Here is a 21,818-nt window from a genome sequence, read left to right as displayed (position 1 = left end):
TGCGTAAGCAGCAAAATGAAAAAGAGTTCTACTGCTGAAAGGCCGCTCGAGATTGCCGCAGGAAAAGGCAAGTGGGGTGGACATTTTTGCTAGTTTAAAAAAATAAAAATGGGCTTCCAGCAAAAAATGGCGCACACAGAGAATTTAGCCAAGGACAAAGTAAAGAGCTAGACAAATGTGTGTAAAGCAGAGATTAAAACTAAACTACAGGCAGAGTTAGCCGGTGTTCAAGTCTTGATACCTGTCTATTTGATTCGGTGTTTTTGTGCTCTTTTTTGGAGGAGGGAGGGGACAGTCTTGTTTGTTGATTGGGCACCCCCTGACAAAGCAGGGGCATAGCTCACCATCATTTGGAAGGGGTGGAGGGGACTATCATTTATTCCCCCTAACTTCATCTCCTTCAGTTGCAACTCTGAGTCTCCAGTTCAGAAAACTGAATTACACACACACGGTACGCCCCGGCACGAATGAATGCTTGCCCTAGTGAGCCCTCTAAGAGGGGTTCACTCAAAATGTACCACTCTCCGGAGGTGGATGACAAAAGGGCATTCTGACCTTCCACTCCGATGGAGTGATTATTTTTGGTGCAATTAGCCTCCCCAGAGTCATTTCAGAAGGGCCTGACCCTAACATGCTACAAATATTTAAAATAAAATGTTTCAACTTGTTTCAGAACTGCTGTTAAGTGAAAACGATCCCCGATCCGCTGACTAAAATATTACCTGTCTGACATATGCAAAGTTGACTCTGGTTCTGCCACCATAATTCCCCCCATCTAGTAGTTTCACCCAGTCCATTCAGACTGACAGTGCTACCTTTGAAACTGGGGTTTCCCCATCCCACTTTGCTATGCAAAAAAACAGTTCCTTTCTGGGCACCAAGTTCTCGCTCCAGTAGATTCTGCAACTATATGACTAAATGCTTGCCTCACCCCAGATCTCTTCCTCATGAAACTAGACTCTCCCTGCTAAATATCTAGATTTCTTCCCCTTCATTATGATACAGAACCAGAAGAGTCGTAACACGCCACGGTTTTGAAGATGTCACGTGAATTAAAAAAATTACGACTAGGCAGTTGGGAGGGGAGAGCTTAACTAGCTAGTATAGAGGCACATGGAAGATTTTACAAGCGTTACGGTTTCTTCTTTTTTAATATCAGACTCAGTCTCACCTGGGCACCTCCCCAAATATCCCTGTGTGAAGCCACATAACCTGGACATTAGTACAGAAATACATTACACAAAGAGGAGATCTGTTGAAAGGGAAAAAGTGGTAAATGTTCTTAAAGAGGAGAAGTTGGCCCAGACACCAACCTCTGACAAAGGGCATGGAACACCAGTGTGATTTTTTTTTTTTTTTTTTTTAATAGGTCAGGCTCTTAACACTTACAATATTTTTTTAAACAGACATTATTTCTAGAAGGAAGACATTTTACATATAAGCTGCTTTTACACCGCTAGCAATAGTGCCCACAGGGATTTACCAATTCAAAGTTCTTCTACCTACCCTCCTCCCTAGGAAACAACTCTACTTGCCCCCCCGCCCCGTATCCATTTAGCTGTGGACACAGAACCCAGCTACAAGCGAGGGAGAGAAGGAGAGGGCTAGAGCAGACAAGTTGCATACAGAACAAATGCAGCCAGCTGGATATGAAGCCCAGCAGACAGCTGAGCTTTCAGCAAGAGTCCCATTCACCCTTCCAGAGAAACCTGCTCCCTACTATTCCATCAACAGGCTGGCACCTATGTCTCTACAAGTGATGGAGGGCAGGATCCTCAAGGCAATTGCTATCTCCTCCTCTGCTGCCCTGTGCCTGGGAGGGAGCAAGCTTTTCAAGGTCATTGCCTCTTTGGCTCACCCCACACTTGGGATCTTCTAGGCTGCCACATGATATAGTGTCCTGAGCCCTCGAGGAGTGGCTCCCAGCAGTGTGTGCGCACGCGCACACACACACGGTCAAATGCTTGCCACCACCTAATAAGCTCAGAGCCAGAGGCAAAAGTCCTAAAGCAGGTTGTCTAGGCTTGAATGGTTCCCTCAAATTCTCACTCTTCCCCTCCAAAGGATCTCATGTCTAACATCAATCTGAAAGGGGAAGTGTCCATGGTTTTGCAATTTTTTCCTGGGAAAGGCCAATTTCAAAAATAGAATTTCTATAACATTGGATCAGTAGAACTATTTGCATAAAATAACCATCCTGGAAGGACATTCTGTGTATTTCCTAGCAGTGCTTGGTTTTCAAATTCTAGGACCACCTAAGTCTTTGGGGCATATGCTGTCCTGCAAAGGAAGAATAGTGGAAGGTTCTCTTCCACTTTTACCACCAAGACAATTCATTATGAAGAAACAGGAACATAGGATTCAGAGGGTAGCCGTGTTAGTCTGTATCAGCAAAAATAACGAGGAGTTCTTGTGGCACTTTAGAGACTAACAAATTTATTTGGGCATAAGCTTTTGTGGGCTAAAACCCACTTCATCAGATGCATGGAGTGGAACATACAGCAGGGAGGTATAAATACACAGCATATTAAAAGATGGGAGTTGCTTTACCAAGTGGGGATCAGTGCTAACGAGCCAATTCAATTTAAGTTGGAAGTAGGCAATTCTCAACAGTTGACAAGGAGGAGTGGAAATCACATCTGTAGTGTTAACGAGGCCAATGTAAACAAGGTGGCCCATTTGAAACAGTTGACAAGAAGGTGTGAGTATTTAGCAACGTAAAATTAGTTTTTGTAAAAACAAGGAGGGGTACTTGTGGCACCTTAGAGACTAACAAATTGATTTAGTTTCTGTAGTGACCCATCCACTCCCAGTCTCTGTTCAGGCCTAATTTGATGGTGTCCAGTTTGCAAATTAATTTCAGTTCTGCAGTTTCTCGTTTAAGTCTATTAATTGCCATACTGGATCAGACTCAAGATCCCCCTACTCTAGCATTCTGTTTCTGATAGTGGCCAGTACCAGATACTTCAGAGAAAGGGGTAAGAACCCCACTGTAGGCAGATGTGGGATAATCTACCCCTCCCCGTGAGAGATCAGAATGAGACCTAAGTAACAAGAAGAAATGGCTGGGGACAGGACAAATCCATTTAGTAGGATAATGGGAAGGCAACTGGACAGAGTCCATCAGCTCATTTCACAGATCACTGTAAACCTGACAGCAAATGCTCAATTGCCACCAGCCTGGCTGATCATAGGCTCAAATCATGACAAGTGAACAGTGGGACAACACTGAGAGCTTAGAAAGTGCCAGATGGTACTGATCATTCAAGCACATAGTTACACAGCTCAGTGAGTCGACATGCCACAATCCAGAGAGCCCAGTAGCACAAACACATACTTTTCTCCTTCCTCCCTCCCCTTAACCAGACGTTCCCATCCCACTCTCCCTTCTGGTCACAGCATCACAGCCACAAAATCCTTCTGCTCAAGGAGAAGACATGTTTTCAAACTTTAGACGTTGCGAGAGTTGTCTAAAAACAAAAGTGTGTCTTTAGTGTTTAAAACTTCAGACCTGGCACCTGGCTGCACCTCAGTTTTATAAGTGTTTTAATTTTAAACAAAGTCTGATCAGTTTTCACTTTCCAGAAACGTTCACCTTTTGACTAAAATTGAATAGAAGGTCACTCAAATATGTAGGGCTTAGTTTTTTGAGGAAAAAGAACAGGAGGACTTGTGGCACCTTAGAGACTAACAAATTTATTTGAGCATAAGCTTTCGTGAGCTACAGCTCACTTCATTGGATGCAATGAAAGCTTATGCTCAAATAAATTTGTTAGTCTCTACGGTGCCACAAGTACTCCTTTTCTTTTTGCGGATACAGACTAACACGACTGCTACTCTGAAACCTTTTTTGAGGAAGTTATTCATGACTTCACATATTAGAACACCACACCTATCTCAACCTTAAAGGTTATCTATGTTTAAAAGAAAAAAAAAAAAAGAGGGAAGAATTAGGCTTGTGGCTATTCACTGCTTTCAGGGTTTTTATTATTAATTATTATTATTTTTGGTCCTAGAAATATCATGAATGTCATTTCTGATCTTCCCTGGTTTTGCTGGAGCATCTGCTGGACAGCTCAGAGCACATGTATTGTATGGTTTCTCACACCTTAACAGCAGGGATGCTGAAAAAGACAGTTACCTGTTCCGTAACTGGTGTTCTTCGAGATGTGTTCCTCATGTCTATTCCACAGTAGGTGTGCGTACGCGCCATGTGCACCAGTGCCGGAAGTTTTTCTCTTAGCAGTACCTGGGGGAGGGGGGGGGGGGGAAGAGAAGCACTGCTGCGTCCCCTGGAGTTGCACCTCTATATCGTGCTATAAGGGAGGCCACGAGCTCCCCCCACCCTCGGTTCTTTCTTGCCAGACAACTCTGACAGAGGGGAAGAAGGGCGGGATGTGGAATAGACATGAGCAACACATCTCGAAGGAACAGGTAACTGTCTTTTCTTCTTTGAGTGATTGCTCATGTGTATTCTACAGTAGGTGATTCCAAGCTATATCTGTGGGTAGGAGTTCACTAGTTCCTGGGACACAGTACTGCTCTGCCGAACCCAGCGTCATCCCTAGTCTGGGAGACGATCACATTATGCGTATCGAACGTGTGAACTGAAGACCAGATGGCAGCCCTACATTGTCCTGGATAGGGACATGGGCTACACAGGCAACTGACGAGGCCTGAGCCCTCATTGAGTGCACCCTGACGATTGGTGGCGGGGGAACCCCTGCCAGATCATAGCACGTGCGTATGCACGAGGTGATCCAGTGAGAAAGGCGCTGGGTGGAACGAAGGCAACGAAGAGTTGCGAGGATTTACAGAATGGTTTAGTCTGATCCAGGTAGAAGGCCAGTGCCCTGCTCACATTGAGTGCGTGGAGGCGGCATTCCTCATTGGAGGAATGGGGCTTGGGACAGACCACAGGAAGGAAGATGTCCTATTCCATATGGAAGGCGGAGACCACCTTCGGGAGGAATGCCGGGCACGGGCAAAGTTGAACCTTATCCTTGTGGAAGACCGTATATGGAGGTTCTGAGGTCAAGGCCCTGAGCTTTGAGACACGTCGGGCTGACCTGATTGCTACAAGGCAGGCTATCTTCCAGGAGAGGGGAGACCAGGAACACGTGACCAAGGGTTCAGAGGGAGGCCCCATGAGGCGGAACACCACCAGATCTAGGTCCCATTGTGGTACATGGGGTCTAGTATACGGGAATGAACAGTCAAGGCCTTTCAGGAAGCGGGAGGTCATATTATGGGAGAAGACCAAGTACCCTTCCACCAGCGGATGGAAGGTCGATATGGCCACCAAGTGTACTCTGACAGAGGCAGGTGCCAGCCCTTGGGTCCTAAGGGACAGGAGGTACTCAAGGATAAACTGGAGCGGTGCGGACGATGGGGAGACTCCCTGCTCCCCCGCCCACCTAGAAAATCTGGACCACTTCGCCAGGTACGTCCGGTGTGTGGATGGCTTCCTACTTTCCAGGAGGACCCGCCTGACTTCCTCAGAACACCTCCTTTCCTCCTCGTCTAGCCACTGAGCAGCCATGCTGTCAAGTGGAGAGCGGCCAGATCGGGATGAAGGAGGCAGCCCCCATTCTGGGAGAGGAGGTCTGGGCAAAGTGGCAACCTCCTCTGAGGGACCACCTGAGGTCCAGTAGGGTCCCGTACCAGTGTTGACGGGGCCAGGCTGGGGCGATAAGGATGATATGTGCCTTGTCTGCTTTCACTTTTTCTAGATCTTTCCCTATAAGGGGAAACAGTGGAAAAGCATAGAAAAGCTAGTCCGACCACTGCAGGAGGAAGGCATCTGAGATCGCATCCCTTCCCAAGCCCCCCCCGGAACAAAACCGGGGGCAATGCCAGTTCTGGCGGGTCGCAAACAGGTTCATGTGGGGAATTCCCCACTCTTGAAAAAGCCGGTGAGTGACCTCCGAGTGGAGCGACCACTCATAATGGGGGAAGAAAACCCTGCTGAGGCAATTGGCCTGTGTATTGCGGGTGCCCCGTAGGTGGAAAGCCCTCAGGGAAATGCCCCACCTTGCCTGTTGATGTAGAACACCATGGCGCTGTTGCCGTAAGGACTCTGACCACCTTGCTGTGAAGCTGCATGATGAAAGCCACACATGCCAACCGTATCACCCTGAGCTCCCTGACATTTATATGGAGGGACATGTCCAAGGTTGACCACATCCCTTGGGTTTGCATGTTCCCTATGTGGGCTCCCCAGCCCAAGTCTGAAGCATCGGCACCAGGTCTATTGACGGGGCTGTCTCCCGGAAAGGAGCCCTCTGGAGCATGTTGCCATCATTGTAGGGAGGCAATTACCGGGGTCAGTACCGTGAGGGCCTTGTCCAGGCCGTCCCGTGCCTGGGAGAAGTGGGAGGCTAGCCATAGCTGGAGGGGCCTCATTCAGAACCTGGCGTGGCAGACCACATACATGCACGCCGCCATGTGTCCCAGGATCTGAAGGCACGCCTTTGCTGTTGTCACCGAAAAAGCCGTGACCGAGGCGATGAGACCTTTGAGGGTTTCAAAGCTGGCCACTGGGAGAGAGGCTGTGGCCCTTAAGGAGTCCAGTAGTGCCCTTATGAATTCTATGTGCTGCACCGGGACAGTGTTGATTTGTTCTCGTTTACAAACAGACCGAGATTGCTGCATGTAGACAGGAGCAGATCCACACGGGCCCTCACCTGAGACAGTGAGTTGCCCTTGAGAAGCCAAATCGTCCAGATATGGGAACATCTGGACCCCTTCTCGTCTGAGGTAGGCCACCACCATCGCCATACACTTTGTGAACAGCCTGTGCGCCGTGGATAGGCCAAATGGGAGAACCGTGAACTGGTAGTGGTCAGGCCCTACCAGGAAACTGAGGAAGCGCCTGTGCCCTTTGAAAATATGGATGTGGAAATATGCGTCCTGAAGGTCCAGGGCCGCGATAATAGAAGCCAGGGGTACCATGCGGAACTTGGAGCGGACCATAAACCAATTGAGATTCCTCAGTTCTAGGATGGGCCTGAGACCTCCTTTCACCTTTGGGATCAGGAAATATAGGGAGTAGAAGCCCCTGCCCTGGAATTCTACTGGCACTCTCTCCATCTCCCCCAGGCATAGTAGTCGTTCCACCTCCTGACGTAGGAGGTGAACGTGCTCTGGGTCCCCCAAGCCCACCAGGATCGGGGGGTGGTTGGGCGGGGGTGAACTGAACTGCAACATGTAGCCCTTGGAAATGGTGCTGAAGACCCAGCAGTCCGAGGTTATTCGTGACCACTCCCCATGGAAGGCAGACAATCGGTTGCTAAACACAAACTTTATTAGTAGGGGGTTTCCATGGCAACTACCCTGGTTCCCCCCTGCAAACAGTCAAAACCGACTCTTCCCCTGCCTCTTGCTCTTAGAGGGCCCGGGCTGTGGGGCAGAGCAGGACTGTCGTTGAGGCCGGCACTTTTGGTTCTCTCGGCCTCTTGTAAGGGGCTCATATCTGCTCTGTGCAGAGTGAGCCAACGTTTGCGGTTTGGCGTTGTCCTTAGCCGGAGGGACGTATAGGCCCAAGGTCTGCAGGGTGGTGTGAGAGTCTTTCATACCGTGCAGCCTGACGTCCGTCTGTTTGGCAAACAGGGCTTTCCTGTCGAACGGCAGGTCCTGCGTGAGGGACTGGGCCTCTGCCGAAAGCCTGGACAGGAGGAGCCACGACGCCCTGCAAATGGAGATCGCGGAGGCCATCAAGCGAGCCGCCGTCTCTGCCGCTGCCTGCAGGGCAGCTTTGGCTGCCATCGCTCCCTCGTCCACCAATGCCTTAAAGTCCTTCCTATCCCGCTCTGGGAGGAGTGGCTCGAACTTTGGCAGGGACTCCCATAAATTAAAATCATATCGGCTCAGTAAGGCCTGATGGTTGGCCACCCTGAGCTGGAAACTCTAAGAGGAGTAAAGTTTTCTACCAAAAGAGTCTAGTCTCCCGGCGTCTTTATTCTTGGGGGGTGGCCGCGGGCTGGCCCTTCCACTCCCGGTGGTTCACAGATTCCACCACCAGAGAGTTGGGTGCCAGGTGAGAGTAGAGGTATTCGTGGTTCTTGGCTGGCACAAAATACTTCCTCTCAGCCTTCCTGGAAATTGGTGCCAGAGGGGCAAGAGTTAGCCACAAGGCATTGGAGAAGTTGGCTACACCTTGGTGAAGGGGTAAAGCCACACAGCCCGGCACCGAGGGGGACAGTACATTAAAGAGGAAATCAGACAGGCCCTCCATCTCCTCGGCCTGCAGCTGGAGGCTTGACGCCACCCGCTTTAGCAGGTCTTGATGCGCCCTGAAGTCTTTCTGTGGAGCAGAGGGCAGCGGCGTCGTGATGGTGTCATCCGGTTCAGGAGAGGAGGCCGGCATGGGGCTGTAGGCCTCAGCTGGTGCCAGGGGATCAACCCTCAGGTCGGAGTCCAGGCGCGGAGCCGACAACTCATAACCTGTTGACTTGTCCCTCTGCCTAGATAGCGAGGCCAACAGGGCCTCGGACGACCTGGCCACCGAGCGAGTCCCCCACCTGGGTGGGCATCGGCGGCCACTGTGCCCATTGACACCATTGTCCCTGCCATGGGGCCCCTTGCCACTGTCCATGCTGCAGGCCCGGTGCCACTATCTGGTCTGGCTGAGCAGTACAGCCCAGCGAGGGGGGGGCTGGGTGCCAAGGTCACCACCTACCGAACGGTACCATAGGAGCGGTGGGAGCAGTGGTGCCCACGATGCTGTCTTCCACGGGACCGGGACACTGACGTCAAGGAACAGTACCCGCCAGAAGTACTGTCCCGAGACTTGCTTCGGTGCCGGGAGCTGCGGTGTCGGTGACACGCGGCAGGAGCCCCGTGTACGACGCCTGACAGAGCGGGAGCTTGACCGGGAGCATCAACGTCGGTCGCACAGAGACCAGCTACGATAGCTGCATCATGAAGAGGTGCGCCTTCAACGCCTATCTCGGTGCCTGCATCCGCTGCTTCGTGGTGTGGAGGGACCCGGGGACTCCTGCCCGGATGGAACCCTGGTTGGCGTCGAGGGTGGTGGACGCGAGCTGCGAGCGGACCGGTCGCTGCGTACCGAACGAAGCAGAGAACGGTCTTCAGAGTGAGAGCTGCGCCGTGCTGGGGAGGCCTGTTGAGCGCCCAGCGGCGGTTTGCCTCAGGACCAGGGGCCCGCCACCAGCGGCACCCCAGGCACTGGCAAGCTCAGGCTGTCACGTTCGGCCTGTAGAGCCTCTGGTGTCGATGGCATCCTGACTGCGGGAGAGTCGCGTGTCAGCGCTGCCGGGCTACTCCACTCAGCACAAGTTGGTGGTTTCGAGCCCGGGGGGGACCGAGGGCTACCCAACGCGGGACCAGCCTCTCCCCCTTCCTTCTCTCAGCGCCGCTGCGAAGTCGAGCTCTTCCTTTGTTTCTTGGAAGGGGAACGGTGCCGACTGGTGGAGGGGGCTTCGCTGCGCACCGACGATGCGGCGCCCAGTGCCGAGTCCGCACAGCGTACCGGCGTTGAGAGAACGCTGATTCCATGAGAAGAGTGTGAAGCCTGATGTCTCTCTCCTTCTTAGTTGGCAGTTTGAAAGACCTGCAGATCTTACAGCGTTCACTCACGTGAGTTTGGCCCAAGCAGCGGAGACACTCAGCATACAGATCGCTCCTTGGCATGGAATGGCGACAGGAGTCGCATGACTTTAAGCCTGGGGCACGGGGCATGCCCTGGGCCCACTCTAACAACTGAGAAACTACTTTCCATGAGTTACTAACAACTAGCTAAAGGTACCACTAAGATCAACTGGAAAGGCTGCAGGAACGCTGGCGCAAGAAGTTCCGACGCACCTTCTCTGGCGGCAAGAAGGAACTGAGGGTGGGGGGAACTCGCGGTCCGTCCCCCTTTTAGCGCGATATAGAGGCGCCACTCCAGGGGTCGCAGAGGTGCTCCCCCCCTTACGGGTACTGCTAAGGGAAAAACTTCCGGCACCGGTGCACGTGGCGCGCACGCACACCTACTGTGGAATACACATGAGCAAGTACTCGAAGAAGAACTTTAAGATGTCTCTTCTCAAGAATGTTTAAGACCTACACTTTCAATGGCTAACACAAAAATGAGGGTTTGGTCATCTGACTAAAACCTCTTCCCCTCTTAATCACTCACTCTTCAGTCCCATTGCTCTTGCAAGGACATAATTTCTCTAACTCTCAAGTCAAAGTCCTCCAGTAGAGACAATACCTTTATTCCCAATATAATAAACCAGCAGAACCCATCCCTCCTCCCCACCACATAACTTAATGCACATGAGACGTCCCACTTAATTCAGAAGAACTTCTTAGGTGCATGAAGCTACCCAACTGTCCAAGTGTTTGTCGAGATGCGTCTTAAGCAGGAGACCGAAAAAGCCAGAGTGAAATCTGGGCCTCACTCAAGTAAAGGAGAGCCTTGTCATGGGCTGCAATGAGACCAGAATTTTACCAACATAGACGTAGATCAGACTGCAACACAAGGCCAAATACCTCTGAAAATCAATGGGAGGTGTGCATCAAAACACTGAAATTTGGGCGTTTTAGTGACTATCATTAATAAATTAGGATGAACTGCATGTCCTCAGAAAAGAAATGTATTACTGTGCTGGATGAGTGGAAGGAAGAAAGTTGGCAGTGTGGCAGTTTGCTTTAAATCAGGTTCTAGTACCTACTGGGAAAAAAAGGTCAGTTTAAATACAGAAATGCAAATAATCGTTTTTGTTACCTGTTCCATGTTGTATCCATGCTTCTCTTTAGCAATGGCAATGTATTCATCCACTGAAAAATAAAAATAGTTCCTGAAGACATTTCACACATGGGCCTTGCCCCACTTTCTAGTTTACAACAGAGGATATAAAATTCAGCTGCTTTGAGTCTAAACAGGGAGGAGGCTAATGGTTACTTATTACCCATATTATTCACCTATTGCCCAGTAACAGACTTCATATCCCCTGTACAGAACTTGGGGAAAGAGTTAGTTATATTTAAAAAACATGCAAGCAACAAAAAAGAACCACATGGTATCCTGTTCTAATACTTTCCCATTAGGCTCTTGCAAGACTCAGTCCATAAGACTGCATTCTTCATGGCCAGAAACAGCTGAGGGTTTCAACCAGCAAAGATATTTAATTTAGTCTTGATCATATAACCTAATTCTGTCCCTTTGCTCATGCATCACAATACGCAGTCTTTAGGGACAATCACCATTTGTTTGTTTTAATAACCACAAAGGACTCCTGCTTCATTTCATGAATAGGATGGATGGCAAATCAGGTAGTTGTTTATAGGACTATTGTGATTTGCAGCTGAAGTTAAAAGGTGATTAGTAAAGCGGCAAGGGGACTGCAAAAAGAGAAAGGATATGCACCTGCCTGAATTCTGTTCTCTTTGGCTGTGTCACAAGCTTTTTACTTGCTGGACAAACTACTTAACTCAAAAATCATCAACTAACTGTTGGTTCCTTGTTTTCTGGATGCTCATCTTGGAACACCTAAGGTCTGGTTTTCAGATATGCTGAGCTCTTCAAGTGAAATCAACAAGAACGGAGAGGGCTGAGCAGCTTTTGAAAAGGGGAAAATATATATATATCTATATCTCAAGCCTAAGCATCTTTAGTGAGGCACCCAATATTAGTAGACCCTTAATTTTGGCCTAGATATCCATGTCTCAGCTCCCCATCTGTAAAATTGGGACAATACCTTTCTAAAAACTCATGGGCACTGTAAAAATAATTTCATTAATCTTTGTGAAGCAGCTGGTTACTATAGTGATGAGTGCCATGGAAAAGCCCATGAGAAAACGAACAGTTCCATATTCAGTGCAGCTTGGACAGGGTGCAGTAAGTAAAGCATGAGGCCACAAACTGAAAAATTCTGTACAGTTGCATCATTCCCCAAGTACCATCCATCCTGCCCCCCGAATGACAGAGGAGTCCTGTGGAAATTTTGTGATCACATCCCATTAAGAGCGTATCGCAATCCAAGCACACAAGTGAGCAGAATTAGGGTTATGCAGGAAACCTTAATTAGGATGTTTCCCAGCATGAGTGTTTGACTATGCACCCTTAACTTTTCTTAATGTAGATATTTTCTATGCGATTCATTAAGTACTTTGCCTTAAGGCCCAACAAAAACAGTTAAGTTCTAGAGACAGTACTAAGCTCTTGGGAACGCCAATCACTTGGGTAAAGGATTGCAGCAGTAACTGGCTCTTCGAGTGAGAAAAGATCTATAGTTCCAGATATTATTTCACCATTTTTATCCTTAATTTCTTCTCCTTGGAGATTTAACGAGCTCTCCCTTCCAATAAATTAACATTTTAACAGCTACAGCAATTAAAACACATTTTTTTTAAACCATTCATTAAGGTCTTTTCTATAAACCTAGCTAAAAAGGACAGGAAGAGGGGTCACTATAGCAATAGCAACATTAATAGAACTTCGTCACTTTATAGAGGAACTCAGTATGTGGTGAAGCAAATTGCTAGGGGCATCACACCAGGACGCTGGCCAGGAGGCACAGAGCGTGGGTGTGGGTGCGTGGGTGTGTGCGCGTGTGCGCCGGGGAAGAAGGACAAAGGGAAGGGAGGAAGAGGAGAGGAAAACAAACAGTAGAATAGCAACTTTCATATACTGAAAGGGCATGGTGGGAGGGGGGGTTTATAATCTATTGTGCCAATAAACCAGGAAGTTGCAAGCAGCGAATGAGGCCACTCAGTTCATGCTGCCTGCCATTTCTCATCTAAGTATTAGCTCATTCTTTCCTTGGAACTCACAGTTTGAGGGTTCAGAGGTGTTGGGCAATTCTAGATTTTTTGCTCCTATCTTGCAGGTATTACCCTTTGCATTAAGTAGGGCCATGCTATTGCTTATGGACTTGAGTCACTCACTGAATCCTTTTAGACTCAACTCCTCAGTATTACCAGATGCTTGAATTGCTACAGTCCCACATATGCCACACAAAAACATACACACTTCCATCTTGGCCTTGTCACAAAATTCCACACCATTCTGGAAGACTTGGACCTGCCCACAGTGATCTAGGCATTTGCAACCTCCAAGCTCAATTACTGTAACTCCTCCTTGGGATTTAAGCCACTCACCCTGAAAAAGCCTCAACAGTACAAAGCATAGGAGCTCCTCTGCTTAGCAGTGCAGACCCCTCTGAACCCATCTCACCAGTGCTTTCCTCATTCAGTACAGAATCCAGGTCCCACAGTCTCCATCTTGAGATGGAAAGCCCACCATGGAACTCCCCCTAGCTACTTGAGAGACTACCTCTCCTGCTGCATGACCTCCCAGGAAGGGAAGACTTTAGGTGAGGGGTGTGTGTATGCACGTGAAAAATCTGCTGGCTGCTGTTAGTATGTAAGCAACCAGACCTGACTAACAGAAGTTTGCTGAGTACAAGCTGTGCTGTAAAAACAGTGCAGGCACATTCTAGTGGTTTCTTTATAGAACTACTGCACCACATTCCTTTCTAGTGTAACCCGTGACCTGAGTGGTTACAACAAGGAGGAATCTAGTCTATTGTGTTTAAGAGCATGCCCACACCACAATCATAGGTGTGACTACAGCATTTGTAGACATATCTGAACTAGGTTTGGTACCCAAATTAGCTAGATTGAGGGTATGTCTACACTTCAATTGCTGCAGTGGTGTCTCTGTAGCATCGACACTACCTACACCGACTGAAAGGTTCTCCTGTCAGCGTAGGCACTCCACCTCCCCGAGACGGGATAGCTAGGTCGACAGAAGAATTCTTCCAGCGACCTAGTACTGTCTACACTTTGGGTTAGGTTGACACAGCTACATCTCTCAGGGGAACTTCTCACACCCTTGAAGGACGTCGCTCTGCCAATGTAAGTTCTCAGCAAAGACAAGTCCTAAAGCTAGTTTAGGTATGTCTACACATGTGGCAGTCAGACCTCTGCTTGAAGCGTAGACAGACCCTAAGGGCTGGTCTGCACTACAAAGTTAGGTCAACCTGGCTAGTCACACAGGCCTATGAAAAAACTCACACCCCTAAGAGACATAGTTAACCCAACCTAAGCTCCAGCATAGGCAGCACTGGGTCAACAGAGTTCTTCCATCGACCTAGCTACCTACCCACCTCTCAGAGATGGATCTACTACAGCAATGGAACCTGTTGTCGCTCCAGCTGTGCCACTGTAGCATTTCCAGTGTAGACATAGCCAAGGCTACACTAGCACATTGCCTTTTTGCCAGTATAACTGTGGTCTGCTCTACACTACAGACTTTCACACCCCGAGCGACATAATTATACTGACCTAACCCCCAGTGTAGACAGCACTATGTCAGCAGGAGGGCTTCTCATGAAGCCTCTCAGAAAGGTGGATTAACTATGCTGATGGGAGAACTCTTTCCCCCTCAGCGTAGAGCATTTTCATTAAGGCATTGCATCGGTGCAGCTGTGCCGATGTAGTATTTTAAGTGTAGACTTACCCTGTGTCTGTACTAGGGCTTCTGCCAGCACAACTATGTCTGTTGCAGGGACAGGGTCACACTCCTAAGGCCTGGTGTACAGTACAGGATTAGATCGACATAAGCTGCCGTGTGTTAACCTAGCTGTGGAAGGGTCTTCGCTTAAATTTGGCTCCCCCAGGCATAAGTGCCCCTCTATGCCGATTTAGTAACACCACCTCCCTGAGCGGCGTAGAGGCACAGTCAATGTAATTGGGTCGACGCAGTGTCAGTGTAACACTGTGTGGCTTATGTCAACTGTTACTGGCTTTCAGGAACTGCCCCACAATGGCAATACAATCGATACAAGCACTCCTGGTGACGACATGCACCACCGACACAAGGACCCAATTGTGCACACACACAAGCGATTTAATACCTGCAGTGGCTTTATGCAGATGTAAGTTAGGTTGAGAATTCTGTAGTCTAGACATGGCATAACTCAGTGGTTTTCAACTAGGCGCACATGGATCCCTGGGGGGTATGCAGAGGGCTTCCAGGGGGTACTCAACTCATCTAGATGTGCGCCTAGTTTTACAACAGGCTATGTAAAAAGCACAAGCGAAGCCAGTACAATCTAAAATTTCAGATAGACAATGACTTGTTTATACTGCTCTACATACTATACACTGAAACGTACGTAGACTATTTATATTCCAAATGATTTATAACTATATAGTACAAATGAGAATAAGCAATTTTTCAGTAATAGTGTGCTGTGACACTTTATTTTTATGCCTGATTTTGTAAGCAAGTAGTTTAAGTGAGGTGAAATTTGGGGGTACACAAGACAAATCAGACTCCTGAAAGGGGTACAGTAGTCAGGAAAGGTTGAGAGTCACTGGCCTAACTGACATAACTATGCCAGCCAGACTTTCCAATGTAGACCAAGACAATGATGCTTAAGAAATGACGGTTATGTGACAAATGAAGTGTCTGATTCCTATGAGGGCCCTTGTTGCTATTAGAAACCAGATTGTGTAAAAGGAAGATTCCTGTATATCTTTAAGAAGGCTCCTCCTTTCACGGGTTTTGTGCTTGGCTGGTGCATAAGAGCAAACTCACCCCCCTCAAAATGTTCTGCTCTGGCCAGCACACAGGGTGGGAAGCATGTGCTTATCCAAAGATCCCATGTCTGCAGCTATCCATGCCCAATGTGTCTCTGTTCCCTCCACCTCCCAGGAGGACGGTCAGGCATAAAAGGCTGGAAGAGAAAAATGCTCCTGCTAATGGCACCCTGCTCTGCCTGTATGCTGCAGGCAGAAAAAAGTGGGAAACATTTAGACACTTGCTAATCACCTCTCTCCAGTGCAAGTGGGAGCTGTTAGGGCAGGCACTGAAGGAAATGGACAGGTTGCACCCAACCCAGCATCAGTGGGGAAGGAGAGAAAGGGAAGAGACAGTCCCCCAGCATCTGGAGAGAGAGGGAGGGAGAGAGGGGATACTTGCTGGGTTTCCCACCAGTGCATGTCTCCCTTAATCTCACTGGAAACCCTATCTCCACCTATACTGCATGTCCTGGCTTTTAGCTGGCTAGCCGCCTAAGTACTGTGGGTGTTATTCAGTAATGCACAGGCACTAAAGGAGACTTTGTTAGCTGCTAGAAGGAAGGGGATTGGAATAAATAGCTGCACTGCTCCTCATTACAGTCCCAACTCTAAGACCAAAGATTTGAATGATTTTAAATACATAACAAGGGAATGTTTATTTAAGGGTCCATTATCTGAAAGACAGGAAATGCTTGGAAGCAGCTTTTTCCTGGGCACATTCCATCAAATATAAAACACTCCATAGAGCAGATATTTCTGTGGAATTGTCCCCAGAATAAATATTTGCTTCCTGACAGCTTCACAAATGTCACTTCTTGCCTAGAAGAACCATGGACCCCAGACAGGGTTTGCAGGACAGAGAAAACCTGGAGAAAGCTAAGAGAATGCAGAGGTAGAGCTGCGACTGTAACCTCAATTCACCCCTTTTACTGAGGTACTGCAGGAGACTCTGAACACTTTGCATACTACGTGATGTAATACCCTGAGAGAACAGGGTGAAATAAGGACACAGCAGCAGCCTTAGCAGTCTGCTGTAGTGTGCTTCCTACTGTTTGATCAATGCTAGAACGTGTAAGATTTTGATTGCAGCTGTAGATTTTTTCCTCCTCCACCAAAAAGATGCAGAATAAATCCATTTTGTATAATAAATCAAATGTGGATCATTCATACACAAAATATGAAATAAATTTTCAACTCAAAAATGTGATGGAAACAGGAAAAAAAAAACACAACCACCCTTTGCTATAAAAATGAACAACAGCATTGCTGCATCTCCCAGTACTGGCCAAACTGCAGCACAGACCATTAGTAAAGCAATTATGCCACCTTGTGGCCACAAAACATTTTAAAAAGGGAAACAAAAGTACATTCAAGTTTAGAGGAGACCTGCAAAAAAAAAAAAAAAGGGGGGGGGGGGAGGGGGGAAGGAATATCAATAAAAAGGATTTGTCTAAAGAAGTCCTGAAAAAGATTACTCCTGGGGGAATTCTGCTCCAACAAATTAAAAATTCTGTGCATAACAGTTTTAAATTCTGCAAAATTCTGTGTATTTTATTTGTCAAAATAATACTATATAATCACGACAGTTTTTATTATTTTGGTAATCTATTCAAAATACCTGTCAGCAAGTATGTATGTAACAATACAGGCAACAAACATGATTCAGAAAGTGTAGGTCAGCTGAGGCTCCCACTGTCGGTCCTGGGTGGCTGGGGGTGATAGTGGGAGCCCCTCCACCCATTTTCCAGTTTATCCAGATTTTTGGTTATCCAATCTGTCCCCAGTTCCAGTTAAATTGGATAATCAGGGTTCCACTGTATGTAACAAATACATTTGAAACACATAAAACTGGAAAAAGGAAGCATTTTGGTGGAAATCACAAGTTCTGTGTGAAAAAATAAAATTCTGTAGGGAACATTAATTCTGCGCAAATTCTGCACTATGCAGTGGCACAGAATTCCAGCAGGAGTAAAATATTTTATCCCCCAAAATGACCCAATCCCACACTTTATTTAAATTAAAAGGTTCTCTCTGCCCTAGAAGACTGATAAGTGAAACGCATAATAAAGTCATGACTGATGTCACAAGAGTGATGAGGGCTGGTCTACACGCAGGTTTTGGACTGCTTTAAGCACCTTTATACTGGTATAACTGCATCCTCCCTAGGGGGTTGTCCAGTTTTAGCCATATCAGTTTCTAAGGCTTGGTCCAAGTTTAATATTCATACCGACACAGCTATGTTGGTTAGGGGTGATTTTTTTCCCCCCACTGACATAGCAACGCCTGCCTAAGTTTCTAGCGTAGGCCCAGTTTACACGAGCATAGTATGTCTTCTGCTGTTATAGCTTATGTCTCGGAAAACTGATTAATACTATACCAGCAAAAGAGTTTTTATATCAGCAAAAACTGCATCTCCACTCAGAGTTTTTGCTGGTATAGCTATGCCAGCAAAACTTTTCTAGCATAGACAGGGCTTAAAACTAATCTAGCTATAGCAGTACAAAACACTGCTTAGACAAGCCCTGAGCTATGGAGGGTATGTCTACTTTGCAAATAGAGGTGTGATTGCAGGATGTACAGACATTCCTAAATTTGCTTTAATCTAGCTAGCGTAAATATCAACAGCAATGAAGCCGCAGCCACGGAGACTTCAGCGTGGGGTGCACAAGCCTGCCAAAAATTCTAGGTACCTACTTGAGTAGCTAGCCCACAGCAAAGTCTGCGTTGCTGCAACTTCACTGCTGTTGGTACCTGAGCTAGCCCAGGTATGTCTAAACGTGCTGCAGTCAGACCTCTGATTGTAGGGTAGACATGTGAAGGGACATTTTTTGTGGTTTTAAAACATCAATAATGTTTTCAGGGTTCTTTGTTTTCGCTAGTATCTACTTAACTTCAGGTACCATGTAACTGAAGGTGGCCACACTGCCCAAACTGTATTTATGTTTCTAATTGATGCTCACTAAAAAGCTAACCAATACAAATACCTGTTAATTGCACGACTTAGCCATTCATTTGCTATTTTTTCCTTTAATATAGTATTTTTTGGTGTGTATACACATATATATCTAGGGGTACACTCACACTAGAAACTTTTACTGGTACAGCAGTGGCAGTGAGGGATATGACTTTAACAGCACTGTTATAGTAGTAAAAACTCTGATGTAGACACAGTTATAGGTGCAAAAGTGTTTTTGCCAGAATAATATCACCTCTCTTATATAGTGTTTTTCACCAGTAGGTCTCAAAACGTGTCACAATCTTTAATGTATTTATCGTCACAAGACAGCTGCAAGAGAAGGAAATATAACTTGTCACTCACCAAACCAGCATACACTACAATGGTAAGAATAGGGGTTCTCAAACTGGGGGTCGGGACCCCACAGGGGATCACAAGGTTATTACACGGGAGGTCACAAGCTGTCAGCCTCCACCCCAAATCCAGCTTTGCTTCCAGCATTTATAATGGTGTTAAATATATACATGTTTTTAATGTATGGGGGGGGGGTCACACTCAGAGGCTTGCTGTGTGAAAGGGGTTACAAAAGTCTGAGAACCCCGGGTAAGAACATTTTGTTGCCAATATAACTAAGTCTACACTAGAAGGATTTGTCAGTATATCCCATACTACCAACATTTTTCTAGTGTAGACTAGGCCTAGGGTAAGTGTCAAGAAGTATTTGCAGTTAAATAACCTCAGTATTTGGAGATAGCTATAGTAAGTATAGGGAAATACAAGGGAATACTGAAGATGCTGAGGTAAACATAGTTATTACCTAGGCAAAAGTGGCAAGTTTTTAAAAGGCCACGACTATAGTATGGCTGCCACATTCCACCCCAGAGGTGGTATCTGCCTAACTAGCGAGTGAGGTGCATGTTGAGGTGGACAGCAGTTTAGGACTCTTTGGGATGATAGGTGCTACATATGTGTTTTAAACATTATGCTATTATTCCTATTGTAAATAATAGTCTGACTAAACTCCTGGTGTTAAGTCAAATTTCCAACTCTAAAAACGTTTTCATCCCCTCGTAGAAAGATAGAGAGCCCCTTAAAGCATGTTTTCGCTCCAGAGTTAGTCCAGTCTCTTACCAACGTGCTGCTCCTATTCCCACTCCCATCAAAACACAAAACTTTCTCACCCATGTTGTGTGGATTCCAACCTGGGCAAGCTGGTCCAGAAGGGGATGCAAGTTGAAGCTTGGGTTCTGCTTTCACTCGGGCTGGTAACCTGCCCATTTTGCAGCTCACAGCACAGGCTAAAAGTCACTTAAGTGTTGACAACCCTGCAATGCCTTCCCAGAATTCCCCCATGTGCCCAAAAAAACAGACAAGTTCTCCCACAATTCAATGGGAAAGAACCAGAGCAGATCAACTTACTGCAGCACAAAACACCATGGGATATGCCCCCAGAAGTCCTAGCAACACACATGGGTGAATGCAGCACCCGTGAGTGCACTGTAACTCGGGTAGGGCTCTGCAGTGTGGCTCTGTGCTCTGGGGCACCAGTCACCCAAGTTAAACAGTGAAGACATACCCTCAATTAACTTCAATTCCTACCTGGAAATGACGTGCATAATGGCAACATCCACACAGTTACATTAAACAGGGTAAAAACGTATATCTGATCTTAATCCCCATGCTTCAGAACATGAGTCAATAACTAAATTACCTTTGGAAGAAGCTTCCTCTCATGGGCATGTTCTTGCCAGGTTGTGTACTATGGGGTTGGGGTTTGTTTTTGTGTGTGGCACATTTCTCCTTAAGATTATGTATGGTTTCAGGTACTATTTGGGTGAGGATTCTGGATTAAGTCAGCCATTAGTCTGATCCAGGATATGGTTCTTATACCTTTTTCCTTCACCAGGATCTCATTGGTCTGAAAAATAATTTGGTATTCCCCAATTACAGGCAGCAGAACGGAAAGCAATTCATTCAAAGTGTTGCAGTCCTCGTACAAAGACTCTAGGCCTCAACCTAGGAATGTCCTATCACCTCTTCTCATACCCCCAAAGTTAAGCCGCATATGGCACTAAGAGTGGATCAGCCAGTCAATAAGGAATTACCTTATTGTGCCAAAAATCAGTTTCCAAAAAGGTAAGTGTGTGAATTTGTTAGTGAAAAAGGCAGCTATGGTCAGTAAAGGATGGGTTACTCACCTTGAAGTAACTTGAGTTCTTTGAGAGAGGTTGTCCCTATGCATAGTGCACTTCAGATTGCATATGTGCTCTTGGCACCCAAGTCTTGAGATTTTTCCCCACTAGTGCCATTTGGTCAATGCATGGCCCCCACACCCCTGCCCCATGCTCCACACCAAGAAAATAAAGGGGGCTCCTGGACTGTTACCCTCTCAGGGCAGGTCTACACTTAAAACACTGCCTTGGCACTTAGGTGCACTTAAAACGCTGTGCTGCTGTAGTGCTTTAATGGAGACACTGTAAATCGAAAGGAGAGAGCTTCTCCAGTTGCCTTGGTTAATCCACCTCCGCGAGAAGTGGTACCTATGTTGGCAGGTGTAACTCTGCCGCCCACCTAGCACTGTGTACACTGGTGCTTAGGTTGGTATAACTATGTTGCTCAGGGGTGTGGATTATTCACACCCCAGAGTGACAGTTATACTCAAGTAATTCTGTAGTGTAGACCACGGCTTAGTTCATTTTCTACTGCCAGTTCTCAGTAGCGGCAGGGGGGTGGAAACCAGGCAGCAGGGAAGGTTGGAGGGGGGCGGCGGGGGAAGAGAGGCAGGAGAGTGAACTACAGACAAGGAAAACGACACCTTTAAAAACTCAAGTTACCACAAGATGGGTAACCCATCCTTCTTTGAGTGATTATTGTTATGTCTAGAGCACTTCACGTGCTTCACAAGATACGTCTCTTTAAAGGAGGTGGATGCTGTAGTCCTTTGACACAAGAGAGATGGGTCTCTTGCCAGAGCAGTTCTGCAATCTCTCGTGTCAAAGGACTACAGCATGTGTGCTCCCCAACCTATTAGGAATGAGTCTGTGGTTATAGTCTTCCTTGGAAGTGGGGAGTTGAATGGTACCCTGACACATTTCTCTCCTCTGTCCTCCCACCAAGTAGGGGAACCTGGAGGTTAAGACCCTTTGGGGAACCATGACTAGCAAGTCGAGACCACGTTTGCCCAGAGTGTAGACAATCCGCAGCCAGGCTTGTAGACATCGGAGAAGCCCCCTTGCAAACTGGGTCACATAAGTAATTGTGACCACATAAGCACCAGCGCCAAGCAGGAGCATACAGACATCCTGGGATGGATCCACTGTACAAT

At 47.2% G+C, this 21,818-nt stretch overlaps 1 protein-coding gene across 2 annotated transcripts in view; it reads right to left on the bottom strand.

Annotated features, from left to right (window-relative positions):
- Positions 1–21,818, bottom strand: part of RCOR1 (REST corepressor 1) — a 131,075-nt gene that overhangs the window by 33,154 nt on the left and 76,103 nt on the right. For both annotated transcript variants that reach the window (XM_037900985.2, XM_037900986.2), the window contains exon 4: positions 10,733–10,785. In XM_037900985.2, coding sequence (XP_037756913.1) covers positions 10,733–10,785 — 53 coding nt within the window. The remainder of the gene's footprint in view (positions 1–10,732; positions 10,786–21,818) is intronic.

This window comes from Chelonia mydas, chromosome 6 (genome assembly GCF_015237465.2).
Source record: "Chelonia mydas isolate rCheMyd1 chromosome 6, rCheMyd1.pri.v2, whole genome shotgun sequence".
NCBI classification, from domain to species: Eukaryota; Metazoa; Chordata; order Testudines; family Cheloniidae; genus Chelonia; species Chelonia mydas.
The sequence above is the reverse complement of the archived record's forward strand: the minus strand, read 5'-3'. Positions and strand labels throughout refer to the sequence as shown.